This window comes from Siphateles boraxobius, unplaced genomic scaffold (genome assembly GCF_051911475.1).
Source record: "Siphateles boraxobius isolate OS27281-9 unplaced genomic scaffold, OSU_SipBor_1 204, whole genome shotgun sequence".
In the NCBI taxonomy this organism is placed as follows: domain Eukaryota; kingdom Metazoa; phylum Chordata; class Actinopteri; order Cypriniformes; family Leuciscidae; genus Siphateles; species Siphateles boraxobius.
The window spans coordinates 3881872-3897670 of NW_027508816.1; the positions used below are offsets into that span (position 1 = coordinate 3881872).

The following is a 15799-nucleotide window of genomic DNA, read 5'->3' on the forward strand; positions in this document are numbered from 1 at the left end:
TGTTGCAGGCATAGGCTATATTGTCTGCTCAGATAAGTCAAATATATGTATATATATATATATATGTCATGCTATTTAAAATATAACATATATTACATTACATTTTTGTATGGGTAAAAAGTACAAAATATATTTCAGGCCTAGTGGAGTTGGTAAGTAATAAATGTGTAAAGTTGCATTAAATGGAAATACTCAATAAACCAAGAAAAAACTACCTCAAATGTGTATTTAATGATTGGATTAACTGTTATCTGTGCTGTTGTCCAGTGACTCCAGTTGGAATTTTCACCCCAAAATGGCGGCCGCGCTACCGAAGTGCCACCTAGTGGCTGTTTCCAAAAAAGCATCAGAGTTTCCCATGTTCTCAGTCTTGCCATTTTTTGCAGGCATTCGTATGCTGGACCAGCCCTTCATGACGGACATCATTGAGGCGTCTTCCATCAGCCACATGCCACAGGTCATTGACATCTACAGTGCCAGCTGGGGTCCCACCGATGATGGCAAAACCGTGGACGGCCCTCGCGAGCTCACCCTGCAGGCCATGGCAGACGGAGTCAATAAGGTACCGGAGCAAACGCAGGCCTGTTTAAAAGCAAGAGTTTTCAGTAACACTTTATTTTACAGTGTCCTTGTTACATATGTTACATGTACTTACCAACAGTAAATTATGCATAATTACATGCAACTAACCCTCAACCAAACCCTAATCCTACCCTAACCCTATAGTAAGTACATGTTGGTAATTAATATTACTCAGTAATTAAATTTATAATTACATTGTAACAATGACACCTTAAAATAAAGCGTAACCGAGATTTCTTGCAGCATAACAAGCAGAATTCCCTCATGAATCTCCTGTGGAGAGAAAGGAGTGAAGAAAAACTAGACAGGCACAGAATTGTAACATCTGGTCCAATCAGATAAAAACCTGGAGTTCAGAGTCCTCCTGGTCGCTCTGCCAGTTTAGATCAGCTGCAACACCAATTATTGCACAGTTCTGAAAATTCAGTGCATTTAGAGATTCTGCTTCAATATAAAACCAGATTAACTATTCCAGAGGTAGGCAAGTTCAGTCCTATACCCCTTTTCCACCAGGGCAGTGCTGGTGCTGGTTCGAAACCAGAGCCTAGTTTCAAATCGGTTCTTTGCTTTTCCACACAAATAAACCTGGCTCTGGGCCAAGAAAACCGGTTACGTCAGGTGCTGGGTTATACGTAACGTTCGAAAACAAAAACTTTGGGACGCCATTTTTAAAACACCGGTCAGCTGTTTACGTTAGCTTTGGGCATGGACGGAAAACAAAAACAACCGTGGTCTGTGGAGGAAATGAACTGGACGTGGACGCTTTATTAGTATTTCTACATGGGTTTAATTAGTGATCGGGCTACAATTAGACCACGTCGGCTATGTAATTGCTGACAATCGGGACAATTTCATAGTGGTTGGTGTAAACCGGGACATTTTAGCGTCCTGACACGACAGTTTTTTCTCTGGACTCTGGACACGCAACTCAAAATCGGGTGTGTCCCGGTCAAACTGGGACGTCTGGTCACCCTATGTTAAACACACTACATTAATTTCATAACTTGATATGTAGTTTCCATTGCTGTTATGGTTGTCATGACGTGTTGCTAGGACAACGGAGGTAGCCCTACTCTGGCTCTGCACTCTGTGGAAAATCGAGCTGGTTCTTAGATAATTGGCGAATAGAACCAGCACCGAACTGGCATAAGCACCAGCCCAGAACCAGCACCTGGTTAGCATTGGTGGATAAGAGATACTAGTCCTGCAGAGTTTGGCTCCAACACTAAAAAAAAAACGAACCTGTCTTTAGTCTTATTAATCCTGAAGACATTGATTAGCTTGTTCAGGTGTGTTTGATTAGGGTTGGAACTAAATTCTGCAGGACAGCGGCTCTCTAGGACCGAACTTTCCTACCCCCGAACTAATCGAACTAAAAATGTGCATTTCCAGAAGGAAATCACTATTTAATATGCAAATATTATGGAAATGTTATCAAAGTGAGAAACAAATGGCAAATTATTACACAGTTCTGAAAATATCAGTGTATTTACAGATTCAGCTTCAATATAAAACCAGATTAACCAATAGAACTAGAATTTGGATTTCCAGATGGAAATATTCCTATATCCCCAATATACTTGAAATCAATTAAACGAAAATTCAATATGCAAATGTTATCAAAGTAAAAATGGCAGCTGTGATTACCACAACTTAACTGCAAAAAAATACGGTAGCAACATTTTAAGTTTGACAGATTTATCTTGAATTTACAATAAAGTATGTGGCTTTTCCCCAAGCTGAGGGAAATACTGATATATAGAAGATGCACACAGTGTTATACACCAAAACACAAAACACCATCACGGTAACACACACAACACTAAAATAATACAATAAACATTCATCTAACAACATAAGATGTAACATAACTGATGATAAAAAACTGAGAAGAAACTGAGATATTTCAATGAAGACCCATCTAACGTGAAATTACTTTCCGAGAGTTTTTGGAATGCCAATTTACGTTTTTTCACTGTAAATTATACAGTGACTTGTACGATTATATGGTGACTTGTTGTTTGTCACTTCCAAAAACGTTACATTTACTTAGCATTAACCAATTAGATTTTTCAGTCTTTACCATTAAAATTACAATCCCCTCCAGCTGTTCACTAACATACAAGGCCCTATCAGGCGCGACGCAAGTGTGTTTTGCTAGTTTCAGCCCGACGCAGTTTTCATTTTCATCTCCAACACCACATTGTTTAAATAGCAAATGCATTTGAGCGCCCATGGGCTGCTGGTCTGAAAACCAGGTGTGTGTTCAGGAGCATTGTTGGAGCGTTGCTATTTTGAGGAACTGAAATATACTGAGCCATTGACCAACTGAAACCTTGGTCTAGATTCAATGGTGCAGTATTTTTTTGTTGTTATTTAAAGAGCATGTTAGTAATGTGCGCTTATAGGCAGGTCCACAACGCGCTTACACTCTGCTTATTAGTTTTAGACTTGCAAATTCTGCTGTGTAAATAGCGAATCCGCCATGGCGCGAGCGGCTTTGAAAGGGAATGGGAGATGAGACTCTGATTGGTTTATTGCACGTTATGCCCAAAACACACCCATTACTCATTAAGATAATAGAGACAAAACACACCCATTACTCATTAAGAGAATAGAGACAACCCTTTTAGATCATGCACCGGGAGCGCCGACCATTTTCCGCATTGTCAAACTAGCAAAAGTGGATTTGGACCAGCCTAAGTGCATTTGCGCCGTGCTCTTTAGAACATGAGCTTAGATGCTTAAAATAGGGCCCACAGTATGTCAGTTGTCAACCTTGCAGAGTCTCATTGCTTCACACTATACATGTCATTTAGTTGTGTGTCCTGTGTCCGTGACTAGAGCCTTCACAAATTGCCTCGGCTAATGGGTATAAATGTAGCTGAGCGTTCCTCTGCTGAGCAAGATTTATGAGGCTGACCCATCTGTCAAGACGAGCCATCGCACAGAGTAATCTCCCTGTGTTTTCAACAGCCCTTTGCAATTGAAATCAGATTGGACAAGAATAGCAGTGATGGGTGAAGACTCGGCCTGTCCCTCAGGCGTCCTCAATGCAGTTAGAGAGGATAGAGGTTGAGCCTGGGAGTAATATTAAATGCTGTTTAATCATTTTAAGGGTCAGATAGCAAACACTTCATTTATTTATATGTAGGATGGCACAGAGAGTGCTAATGAAATGCCAGAGACAGTTCAGCATTGTGATTTTGATGCTGGTGTCGTAGCTTAAAGAAATGCTCTGGTTTAATATCAGTAACAGCATGTTTAGCATAATGTTGATCACCACAAAATCCTTTTGGATTGTCGGTCAAAAATTGTGGTTACGATACAGCAAGTACAATGGGGTATTTCAATAAACAAGGAATATTTGAATATGTTTTCAAGAAAATTCTCTTTCAGTCTTTCTTCCTCAAAACTCTGTTTAATTCAATGTTTTACTTGCCATTTCTACGTAATTAATTGTGAAATTTACTAGCAATGTCAGAGCGAAAACTGTTTCTACAATATTCTTGCAGTGCTATATCCAGTCTTTCATCCTCTGTGTCACGACACGTTTATGCTCAAAATACAGAGAAAACTGAGAATCCATGTCTGCATGGATGATGGACAGTCTTCTTGTTCTTCTTTTAAACTTTCTGGAATGAAAGTCCAAATGATTTCCATAACCAATATTACACATAGAATGCAACTAAATTTAAAGGATTAGTTCCCACAAAAATGTATATTTTTTTGGCATTGAAGGAAGGACCCAGAGTCACATCTAGAGCATCAGAACATCATAGGGACTTTGAACAATATAACAATAGTCCATTTTGAAGTCAATGACATTACACTGAATCTGCACAGACCCTCTTTGACCAAATGTTCCTTCATTTGTCCGGAAGGAATTTTCTTCCTCCCACACTAAACAGAGCCTGTTACAAAACCAGCAGTGCTTAAACCACAATCGCTTGTTTTAGCTAATCGTTCCAGGGTTCAGCTGATGAGTCTTCATTCATAAAGAGTGTGAGAGGAAGAAAAACAAGAAAGAAACAAAGAGATGGAGAAATTCTGTTCACTAAAAAGAGTACCAGAGTATTAATAGTATCAGTCAAGGGATGTGTAAAAAGGCTGGATCGTGGTCCAGACCAGTGGGGCCAGTGCACTTATACCCCTTTTCCACCAAAAAAGAACGGGTTCGGAACTGGTGCTGGTTCAAAGTTGGTTCGGAGTTGGTTCAACTTGCGAACCTCCTCAGAACCTGTTTGTTTTTCCACTTCTAGAGCGCTGTCTTGTCTTTTTTTTCTCTCCGTTTATTTGTTCTATTTTGTGACTGTTTTCTTCTTTGCTTACATAATGTTTTCAATAAAAAAAATTAAAAAAAAGCTAGAAACGCTTGCGCCAACTTCAAGCATAACAATTACAATGGCGGACTACATCGTGTTTCTGCAAATGTTTCTCCTGGCTTTGCGGTCAGAAAAGATGTTTAGGACACATCTAAACCCGCCCCCAGCCCCCGACGTAAGCATGACGTGGTAAAAGAACGGTTCTCTGGTTCTAGTCCAGCAAAGAGTTGGTGCCGCTTTGGAACCAGTTTTCCTGGCCGAGAACCGGTTCTTTGGCTGTCGAAAAACAAAGAACTGGTTCGCGCGCAGGCACCGGCTCCGAACCGGCTCTCAAAACGCTTTGGTGGAAAAGGGGTATGAGACGTCTGACACCCTGTGATAGACGCATTGTTCTCGAATAGGTGCCTTTGAATGTTGGCAGAATGTACAACCTATACATACAGTTGACTGCAGTTTACAGCTGAAATAAACACTAGTGGCAGTAAAACACCAACAACCTTTATTCCTTTTCACACGAATTATGATATCTGGAGCAGATTGTTATCTCATAAATATTTATTTTTGCATGCTTACTTGCACAATACGATGTTATGACTAGGGCTGCCCCCTAATTTTTGACTAATCGGTAGTTGACTAGAAGAGGGTGAAGTCACTATCATTAACAGCGAGTCCTTGTGGGAATTACAGTATGTCTGGCAGGAAATCCAAACGTTCACCAAACGTTCACCTTTCCATCGACCTCAAATATGGCTTACCCTTTGAAACATGCAAGTATCAACTTTACATGGCTGCTCACTCTCATGTTAACCAAAATAAATGTTAAAGTATAGCACACTCTCTGCATGACATGGAGGCGCCGGCGTGATCACTTGCCGTTTTTTCCTGACAACAGCAGAGTCAACTTAAAATACTCCATCATTTTTGGCCTGAGTAATACCTCATTACTCTAGAGTAATACCTCATTCGAAACTGAAAGGGTCTACTTTTATTTGTGTAAAACCACACTAACAAGAAAACTTTGTGCCTTTGTGAAATAAAGAAAACAAAGAGGATTTTCTGCCGTCTCAGTCTCTGTGAACTTGAGCATGTCAACCCCCCCCCCCCCCCCCACCCTCCAGAAAAACTCAGTGAATACTTGCCTGACAGAGACATGAGAAATATATCTATAGAAACCTTGTAATGTCAAGCGATTATTAACTAATTCAAGTGGAAAACGTCCCGGGTTACGTATGTAACCCTAGTTCCCCGAAGGGACGGACGCTGCGTGAAATCGCAGTGGGAACGCCCTCAGCGTGACGCGTCTGAAGCATGAATGAAATCAGTCAATGGAGAGAATGAGCGTACGGCGAGTGACGTCATCGACCAGGAAGCTATAAACATCCCCTGAGTACACAATACGCCAGCTTAAAAGTTACTGAAGCAGCGACCCAAGGGGATGCCGAGAGTATGGCAGGACACGCAGCGTCCGTCCCTTCGGGGAACTAGGGTTACATACGTAACCCGGGACGTTCCCCTTCAGGGACTACCGCTGCGTGAAATCGCAGTGGGAACGCAATACCCACATCCCCATACGACCAAATCCCCGTCGTGTGTCATTAGGAGACACAAACCGACGAGAGAACCTGAGCCCCGGGAGTGGAGCTAAGATCGAGGGAATAAAATTTAACGAAAGTGTGTGGTGAGGACCAGCCTGCCGCATCACAAACGTCCTGAAGAGAAGCTCCTGAAAGAAGAGCTGTAGAAGCAGCCATACTCCGGGTGGAATGAGCCCTTACAGCCAAAGGTGAAGGCTGATGGGCCGAACCATAAGCAAGTGGGATGGCCTCGACCACCCACTTGCTCATCCTTTTTCTAGATGCAGGACACCCTTTCTTAGGTGACCCAAACAGACGAACATTTGTTCCGATCTCCTCCACAGGGCAGCTCTGTGGACGTAAGCATCAAAACCCAAACTGGGCACAGCAAATTAATTTTCTCCTGGTCTGACGTCAGAAAAGGCGGAGAACAGAAAACCTGCAGAACTATAGGTCTAACTGAAACAGTTGGAACCTTATGAACATAACCTGGTCTCGGAAAGAGAAAGGCCTTAACCAACCAGGAGCAAATTCCAGGCACGAGGGAGCCACCGAAAGTGCTTGAATATCTCCAATTCTTTTTAGAGATGAGATAGCGAGAAGAAGGATAGTCTTTAGAGTAAGAAACTTTTCCGAAACTTCCTTGATGGGCTCGAAAGGAGCAAGGGAGAGACCTTCTAAGATGACGGCCAGATCCCAAGCTGGTACCCTTGTGCGAACTGCAGGCCTCAGCCTCAAGGTGACACGAAGGAAGCGAGACATAAGCGGGTGTTTCCCGAGGGAACCTCCACTTGAAGGGGTGTGGTAAGCAGCTAAGGCCGCCACATACACCTTCAGTGTGGAGTGGGATAACCCTGTGGAGAGACGGTCCTGCAGGAAATCCAGGACTGTACCAACCGGGCAGTTAACTGGGTCCTGCTGGCGCTCTCCACACCAAGAGGTGAAAAGTTTCCACCTCGCGGCATATAACTTCCTCGTGGAGGGAGCTCTGGATCGGAGGATGGTCTCAACGACCTCAGCCGAGAGACCAGAATCTATGAGCTGGGCCCCCTCAGAGGCCAAGCCCACAGCCTCCATAGCTCTAGACGGGGGTGAAGGATCGACCCACTCGCCTGAGAGAGCAGATCTCTCCTGATCGGTATCTCTAGGGGAGAGCCGTCGAGGAGAGACACTAGGTCCGCAAACCATACCCGGGCCGACCAGAACGGGGCTATTAGCAGGAGACTGAGCCCGTCCCGGCGAACCCTCTCCAGAACTCCTGGGAGCAGAGCGATCGGGGGAAAAGCGTACAAGCGTGACCTCGGCCAGGGATGTACCATCGCATCCAACCCCAGCGGGGCTGGATGGCTGAGAGAGAACCACAGCGGGCAGTGTGATGTTTCTCGAGAAGCAAATAGGTCTACCTCGGCAAGACCGAAATGTTTCCATAGGAGTTCCACCACCTCGGGGTGAAGACTCCATTCCCCGGGCCTCGGCCCCTGTCTTAACAGGATGTCTGCCCCCTGATTTAAATACCCCGGGAGATAAAAGCTCTCAGAGAAAGAATTTTCCCCTGGGACCATAGAAGGATCTGACGTGCCAGTTTGTAAAGCGGGCGAGAACGCAAACCCCCCTGATGGTTGATATAAGAAACCACCGATGTGTTGTCTGTCTGGACAAGAACATGGTGGCCCCTTAGGTCTGGGAGGAAGTGTTTCAGAGCCTGAAACACCGCCAACATCTCTAGGCAGTTTAAGTGCCACAGACGATGATGGTCCTCCCACAGACCCTGAGCCCACCCGTGAGAGAGGCATCTGTCATTAGCATAACGCGACGACAAGGAGCTCCTAACACAGGGCCTTGGGACAGAAACCAAGGATCTTTCCACATGATCAGGGCGTGATGACACCGTCGCAAACTCACGATCATGCGAAGCGGATTTCCCCTCGGGGAGAATCCCTTGGTCCTGAGCCACCACTGTAACAGTCTCATGTGCAAGAGGCCAAGAAGTATCACGTTGGACGCAGCTGCCATGAGACCTAGCAGTCTCTGGAACTGTTTTACAGTGGATGACTGGCCTAGCTTGACCTGATCTACTGCAGCGAGAATCAAAGCAATACGAGCAGGTGACAATCGTGCCTGCATCGTCGTTGAATCCCACACTACACCTAGAAAAGTGGTTCTCTGTAATGGAGAAAGAACACTCTTTTTGGCGTTGAGCCTCAGCCCCAGTCACTTGATATGAGCAAGAACGACATCTCGGTGCCGAACCGCCTGTTGTTCCGATTGAGCTAGAATCAAGCAATCGTCTATATAGTACAGAAAGCGGATGCCCTGTAACCTCAGCGGGGCTATAGCAGCATCCGTACACTTCGTGAATGTTCGGGGTGACAGTGCTAGGCCGAACGGAAGAACCCGATATTGGTACGCTTCGCCCCCGAAAGCGAACCTCAGGAACTTCCTGTGTTGAGGGAGGATAGATACATGGAAGTAAACGTCCTTTAGATCTATCATGACAAACCAGTGGTCTGGGCACTCCACAACCCTCCTCGGAGGGGGCGAGCGTCCCTCGGGAAATCGCTCGCCGAGTCTCTCTACGCCCTGTGAAGGCAGGGTTTATAGAGCAGACCACTGAGGGCATCGGAAAAGACAGGGCACCGTGTTCTTGTGCAGTGAACTCAGGTCTTTCACGATAGGGACCCCCCTCAGGACCCTGACGTTCAGCACGTCAGGATTTTTTTTTTCGATGAAGTAGTATCCTAACTCCCTGCTGGGTGGGGGACCCATTCCGCCAGGAACTCTACTAAGGGAACCAGCCTCTCGAGGCTGGCCTCCGGATGAACATCCCGAGTGACAGACACAGCGCCCTGTAACATACTGGCAGGAAACAGCTGGTCTGAGCACTCCACAACCCTCCTTGGAGGGGGCGAGCGTCCCTCGGGAAATCGCTCGCCGAGTCTCTCTACGCCCTGTATAGGCAGGGTTAGTAGAACAGACCCCTGAGGGCATCGAGAAAGACAGGGCACCGTGTTTTTGTGCGGTGAACTCAAGTTTTTCCCGATGGGGACCACCCTCAGAGTCCTGACGTTCAGCCCGTCAGGACTTTTTCGACGCGGCCTTTCTGGCGACAATGACTGTCCTCAGATCAGTCCTGCCCCGAGAAGGCCGCGCCGGAGAGCACCCCGCCTCATCCCTCCAGTTTCTCTGCAGGGGGGCACGAGACGTGACACTCCGCTTCTGCTGTGCTCTTTTTGAAGACGAACTCGACGAAAGACTTTGCTCTGGTTGAACATTCTGCGTGACAGACACAGTGCCCTGTAACGGCGCACCGGCAGGGAACGACTGGTCTGAACACACTAGAACCCTCCTTAGAGGCGGCGAGCGTCCCTCGGGAAAGCACTCGCCAGACCCTTCTACGCCCTGTTTCGGCAGGGTTAGTAGGACGGGCCCCTGAGGGCGCCGGGAGAGACAGGGCACCCTTAAGGGAGGTGAACGCAAGTCTCTCTCGGCGGGGACCCCCCTCAGATTTCCTTTGAGCAGGTCGGCCTGAAAAGCCAGCATAAAAGTCATCGTATGCAAACATGCAGCCGCCTGCCGAGCCACCGAGTAAGCCTTCCCCACCAGCACAGAGGTATATATATATATTTATTTATTTATTTTTTTTGGTGGAAGAGCCGGTGCTTTAAGTGAAGACGATGAAGCAGGAGAGAGATAGCTCGCAAGCGTCTCCTCCGCCTACAGTATCGTCACATAACCAGCAGATTTAGCACCAACAATGTTACCATAAGCATTGGACTGATTTGTGTAAATTCTGCTTGAAACCGGTCTAACCCAGGTCTTTGAAACCTCAGCATGAAGATCTGGGAAGAACGGTAAGCACCGGCTAGAAGGTTGAGGTCGTGCAGACAGAAATCTATCATCTAGATTGCTTTTAATTCTAGAAACCTGTCTATCAGCTGGCCACTCGATACTGTTATTTTTTTTTTTTTTTTTTTTTTGCTTTTCAACAGCCCGAGATAATACATCCATCAAACCTTCTTCATTTGCAGTATAATGTGATAAACTAGTTTTCTCTGATAATAAACTTTCGACATCCAGCTCCTCAGAACTGGAAAATCTCAATTCAACATCATCATGTGCCTCCACCCGGGCAGAAGTAACCGCCGCAGCGCGTGCTTCCAGAGCCGGGTGAGAGGCACTAGATCTCGTCGGAGATAGCTGAGATAGGGCGGAGCCCGTCTCAACGTCGCCAGCGAGATCCATCTGCGAGCCCCAAGACAAGCGCCGCCGCTCTGCCTCAACAGAAGCGGGACCCGAGCCTCGGGGAGCTCGCAGCAAATCACTCTCCTCGAAGAGCGATCGCCGCGAGCGCAGAGTTCTCAAGGGAAAACGCTCGCAATGCTGACAATCGACTCCCTCGAGAGCCGACTGGGCATTGCTGCACTCCCAAACAAGCCAAACTTAGCTCGTGTGAATCCCCACCCGTGATGTACCGAGTACAGGGGGGAACACACTTCTTATACTGCTCGCTCATATTGGTTTTTTAATATAAAATATATATAGTGAAAACTCCTGACAAAACAGACAAACACAATCGACAGATTCAGACACACACAGAGCTGCTGAAGTAACTAAAAGCTGGCGTATTGTGTACTCAGGGGATGTTTATAGCTTCCTGGTCGATGACGTCACTCGCCGTACGCTCATTCTCTCCATTGACTGATTTCATTCATGCTTCAGACGCGTCACGCTGAGGGCGTTCCCACTGCGATTTCACGCAGCGGTAGTCCCTGAAGGGGAACAAATATTCTCAGATTATGTAATCTTTATGAAACGTGCATATAGGTAGTCCACTACTGCGGAGATGACGAGTCAGCATCGTCGACTTGATCTCTTCAGCCGAAAACCTTACCAATAAATTATAAAAATGTTTAGAGAGTCTCCTTGCTGTTTTTTCATAATCATTACTTTGCAGGTGCACTGTGGCAAGTTTTATCCGTGTGTATGGGCACTGATTAGGATGTGTATTAAATATAAGGTTCATTATTAAGATTTATACGACTACTATTTGACTAGAAAATCTTTAGTCAAGGGCAGCCCTAACTCAAAATACTTTTACCATAGTCTTTGATTTGTAAACTAATACTTTCTGATGTTTGCATCACATCACCAGCCCTAGGTTTGGCTATTCTGTCACAGTAATCTTGCCCAGTAGTTCACCTGGTACAGAACAGCACGAGTGGGGACGAGTCCCGTGAAACACGAGTCAGAGCAAAACAGCTTAAAGACTTGTAGAATCAAGCTAAAATGTTATGGTTGCTTCAGAAAATGCTTTTTTAAATCTCATGTTTGCTTTTGTTAACACTATCGGTTGAGTTTAGGGCAGGGTTTAATGTAGGTGCTATTTTATTTCCAAACTGCAGCAATATGTACAATAACCAACATAGTAAAACATGTTAGATTCATTTAGATGTTCATCTGTTTTGGGGAAACTGAACTCACTTCTAGCGCCACCCACTGAACATTTCGCTTTCAAAGAGTCACAAAACTTGCTAGAAGCAACTAAACATAATTTTGCAAAAATGTCATTACAGGGAGGTTTTTGAAGAAATCTGATGTGTTATTGGTCTTATGCAGTTCCTCAGCTGTAACAACGGCTTCTGAACACCACACAACTACACACCACGTTTCTAATACATTGCAAGGGTGAAAACAAATTAGACTTCATCAACGTCTAATAAGTATATTAAATCTCTAAATTGTTTTCACCCTTGCAATGTATTAAATGTGCTGTGTAATTGTGTCTTTATTGTATTACACTGTTGAGACTTTATTTCTCATATTAGTAGATACTGCAAACCACATCAATTCATCTTTATTTATCAAATTTAATGTTGGGCTTATCAGAAGCTAAATAATCATTTTCAAAAGTCTCAATTATCATAAAATAAAGTCATAATTCAGAGATTTTCTGTAGTGATTGCAGAATGTAAAGACACAATCTTATTTTCTTATTTGTTTACTCCAAAGAGGCTGGTGCCCAGAGGTCTCGAAGGACCATAATCGGTCATCAGTCTGTTAGCATGGTAAAATAACCACCTACTGTTCAAATAACAATAATCAAGCAACCTTTTAAGATCACAATTGCACTGTACAAATTTCCTCCTGTCAGATGCCTGCCACTATAAAACTCAAACCCTAAGGAAAAGAACGCTCTTGCGTTAAGCTAAAAGCATCAAAATTATATGTTCAGACAAGAAGTGTAAACACAATGCCTCTGCTTGAATCATCAACACTCAGAGGAGAGCTTGTAGTCTTTAAAAGGTCCTGAAACGCCTCTCTAATGTCTCTGTTGAATTACTTTTGGTTATATGAGTATAATTTGTATGATAAATGTAAATCTCAAAGGCCCTTAAAGAAAGATATCAAAGAGCGTTGACTGCTCCTCATTGAGCTGTAGCAGGTGTGAGTACGGATCTTAATTGTGTCGCTTTGTGTGTCCAACAGGGCCGAGGTGGGAAAGGCAGCATCTATGTGTGGGCCTCCGGAGACGGTGGTAGCTATGACGACTGTAACTGTGATGGATACGCCTCCAGCATGTGGACCATCTCCATTAACTCGGCCATCAACGATGGACGCACTGCACTCTATGATGAAAGCTGCTCCTCCACCCTAGCCTCCACCTTCAGCAATGGCCGTAAACGAAACCCTGAAGCTGGCGTGGTGAGTTTGTGTGTGTGTGTGTGTGTTTGTGTGTGTGTGTGTGTGTCTCTGTTAGTCTGTTAGTGGGTGATAGAGTGTGTGTGTGTATCTGTGTGTGTGTGTGTGTGTGTGTGGTCCTGGTAAACCCTACATTATGATGACAAAATGTCCCCACAAAGATGGCAATTTTCAAAATCCTTGACCTCGTGGGGACATTTTTTAGTGAGAAAAATAGCTTATAAATCATACAAAGTGTTTTTTGAAAATGTAAAAATGCAAAAAGATGCAAATGTTAGTTTTCTATGATGGGTAGGTGGAAAGTAGTATGGTAGGGGAGAGAATATACAGTTTGAACAGCATCAAATTCATTATGTCAATGGAAAGTCCCCATAAAACATGGAAACCGTCTCAGGTTAATACTGTAACCATAATTGCATCGATGACGCTTTGGGAATGCCTCTGTTGTGGCAAAAATTCATCTTAAACAAACATCACTGCGTAAGAGACACTCAGAGTCAAATTATATAAAATAGAAGTATTTATTCTTGCAAGAATAGGAGCAGTCTAATACACAGTTGTTACCCTGTGCAGAAGAGTGACACACAACAGGAAGACATGAGACAGCCTTTATACTGTTTTCAAGGTTCCTCCTCACCCGCTGTACCTTTCACCCACTCAGATAAGGTCCTTACTGCTGTTCAGTTTCTACTTAAAGACACAAACTAAACTGGCCAAAACTGACCATCCCTAAGGTCAGAGGTCCTGTCCCATATGTTCCTGAAAAGTCACGCACAAGCACGTACACACATATACTTTTATACATTGAATAGGTTCTTTCTCTTATGATACCTGTTTGGGATCAATGACTATTAAAATTTCCACAACAATTCCCCCCTTTTTATCATTCAGATTACCCAATCACAATAATAAAAATAATAGAACAAATTTTAAGTCGTTTCATCACACTTATGCTCTTCATCTCTGGTTTTCACATAACTGACCACTCTCTTAAACATTTGTGAAATAACATTTGGAAAAGTAAAAAGCTTAGGCTGTTTTTGTGGGGATAGTCCCTTAAGTATTAGCAAGCAAGTAAAGACTTTATCTGCGGCCGGGCTGAATGAATAAGCACTGTTATTGCACTCCCGACCTAGGTCGGACCCTCAGTCACCTCAGTATAAACAAGAAATAGTGTATAGTTTAAGTAGGAAACACATCAATTTAACACCCTGGTTATCATTGCACATCTTGAAACCCACATGGCATTTCAACAGGCTAAGAAATACGAAGAAATAAAAGTAGAATAAAATCCCTCATTTCGACCCCTCTCCTTGTACGTCATCACATAGCGGATAACCACAGCTTTTAACCTTCTGTTCATATCAAAAACATTCATAGAAAGAAAAAAAAAAGAAAAGGAAACCATACAATTTAACACATGTCACAGTAGCTCCCACTACTTGCATCATCATATTTTGTTCATCCAATTGAACAGACTCCCAGCTTTAACCAGTCTCTGTACTGAGCTGGAAACACATTATAATGCATGGTAAACATAACAATATTGATAATCCTATCGCTGAAATTGGTAGTACAGTACCCCCAACCCCCCAAAGATTAACCAATCTTATCCATTTACCATCAGTCCACGCCCATTTCCATATATCACCTCCATTTTCCTAACCATATTTTCTTAACTTTTAACTCGATTCAGCCAATGGTTTTACTTAGTAAGCTCTATTTAACACCATATTTAATAAAATCTATCCAGAAAAGGTTTTATATTTTTTTATCCATTCTTTTAACCAATGTAGTTGTTCAAAATTAACTCTAATATTTCAAATACGGACCATCTTTTAGCTTATTACCATACATATTCTCCCATGATCGGCCTTTCTTACCCTTAATGGAAAGCCTAATCAAGTTTCTTCAATAATAATCCCTATAATTTACCTGAAATATTTTCTAATGAATCCTTAACCAATCAAATCATTTGATCTAAGCCCTATTTTGATTCAATCAAATAAAATCATCAAAATCATCACAAAAACACATTATTTTGCTAAACTCAAACCATTAGTTGGTGCATCTTCCTCCAGGTGTGTTGGTCATCTCGTTTGCCCCATGGACATTCCGTCTTCACCAGGGTGACTCTTTGCGAGTCGTTGCCGTAGTCTTCCCTCGCCAGTGAGGGAGGCTGTTACTAGCACGAGCCTTTGACCCCTCACGTTGTCCTCATATTTGATTGTTGAGGCCTGTCGGTGTAGTCTAAGGTGAGAGGCTTCGACCCCGGTGTCCCACTCTCCAACCATTTTCTGATCATTACCAGATTTGCCCCTTAGATCACGATGCACCCCTACTGGAGTGAACCATCTCTTGCCTGCTTTCACCTGTGAATGGAGACCTTAAGTATTTTGTTAGTGACCGCTTGTCTTGCCGCTCGTCCCCTTTGGTGTGACCTGTGTAATCAACAACCCGAAACATTATCTCCGGATAATTTCTTGCTCACTTAATACCACTCGGGGTCCTTTTACCATGAAAAACACTCAATCCACTTTGCTCATGTCCACAACACAATATTTATACATTTGGAACAGAATTAGTTCTGTTTTCTGCAATCCTTCCTGACATTCTGCA

The 15799-nt window shown here is 43.9% G+C and overlaps 1 protein-coding gene across 1 annotated transcript in view; it reads left to right on the top strand.

Moving 5' to 3' along the window:
* pcsk2 (proprotein convertase subtilisin/kexin type 2) overlaps positions 1 to 15799 on the top strand; it is a 110702-nt gene that overhangs the window by 53142 nt on the left and 41761 nt on the right. The window contains exons 8-9 of the mRNA XM_077237639.1: positions 387 to 562; positions 12968 to 13183. Coding sequence (XP_077093754.1) covers positions 387 to 562; positions 12968 to 13183 — 392 coding nt within the window. The remainder of the gene's footprint in view (positions 1 to 386; positions 563 to 12967; positions 13184 to 15799) is intronic.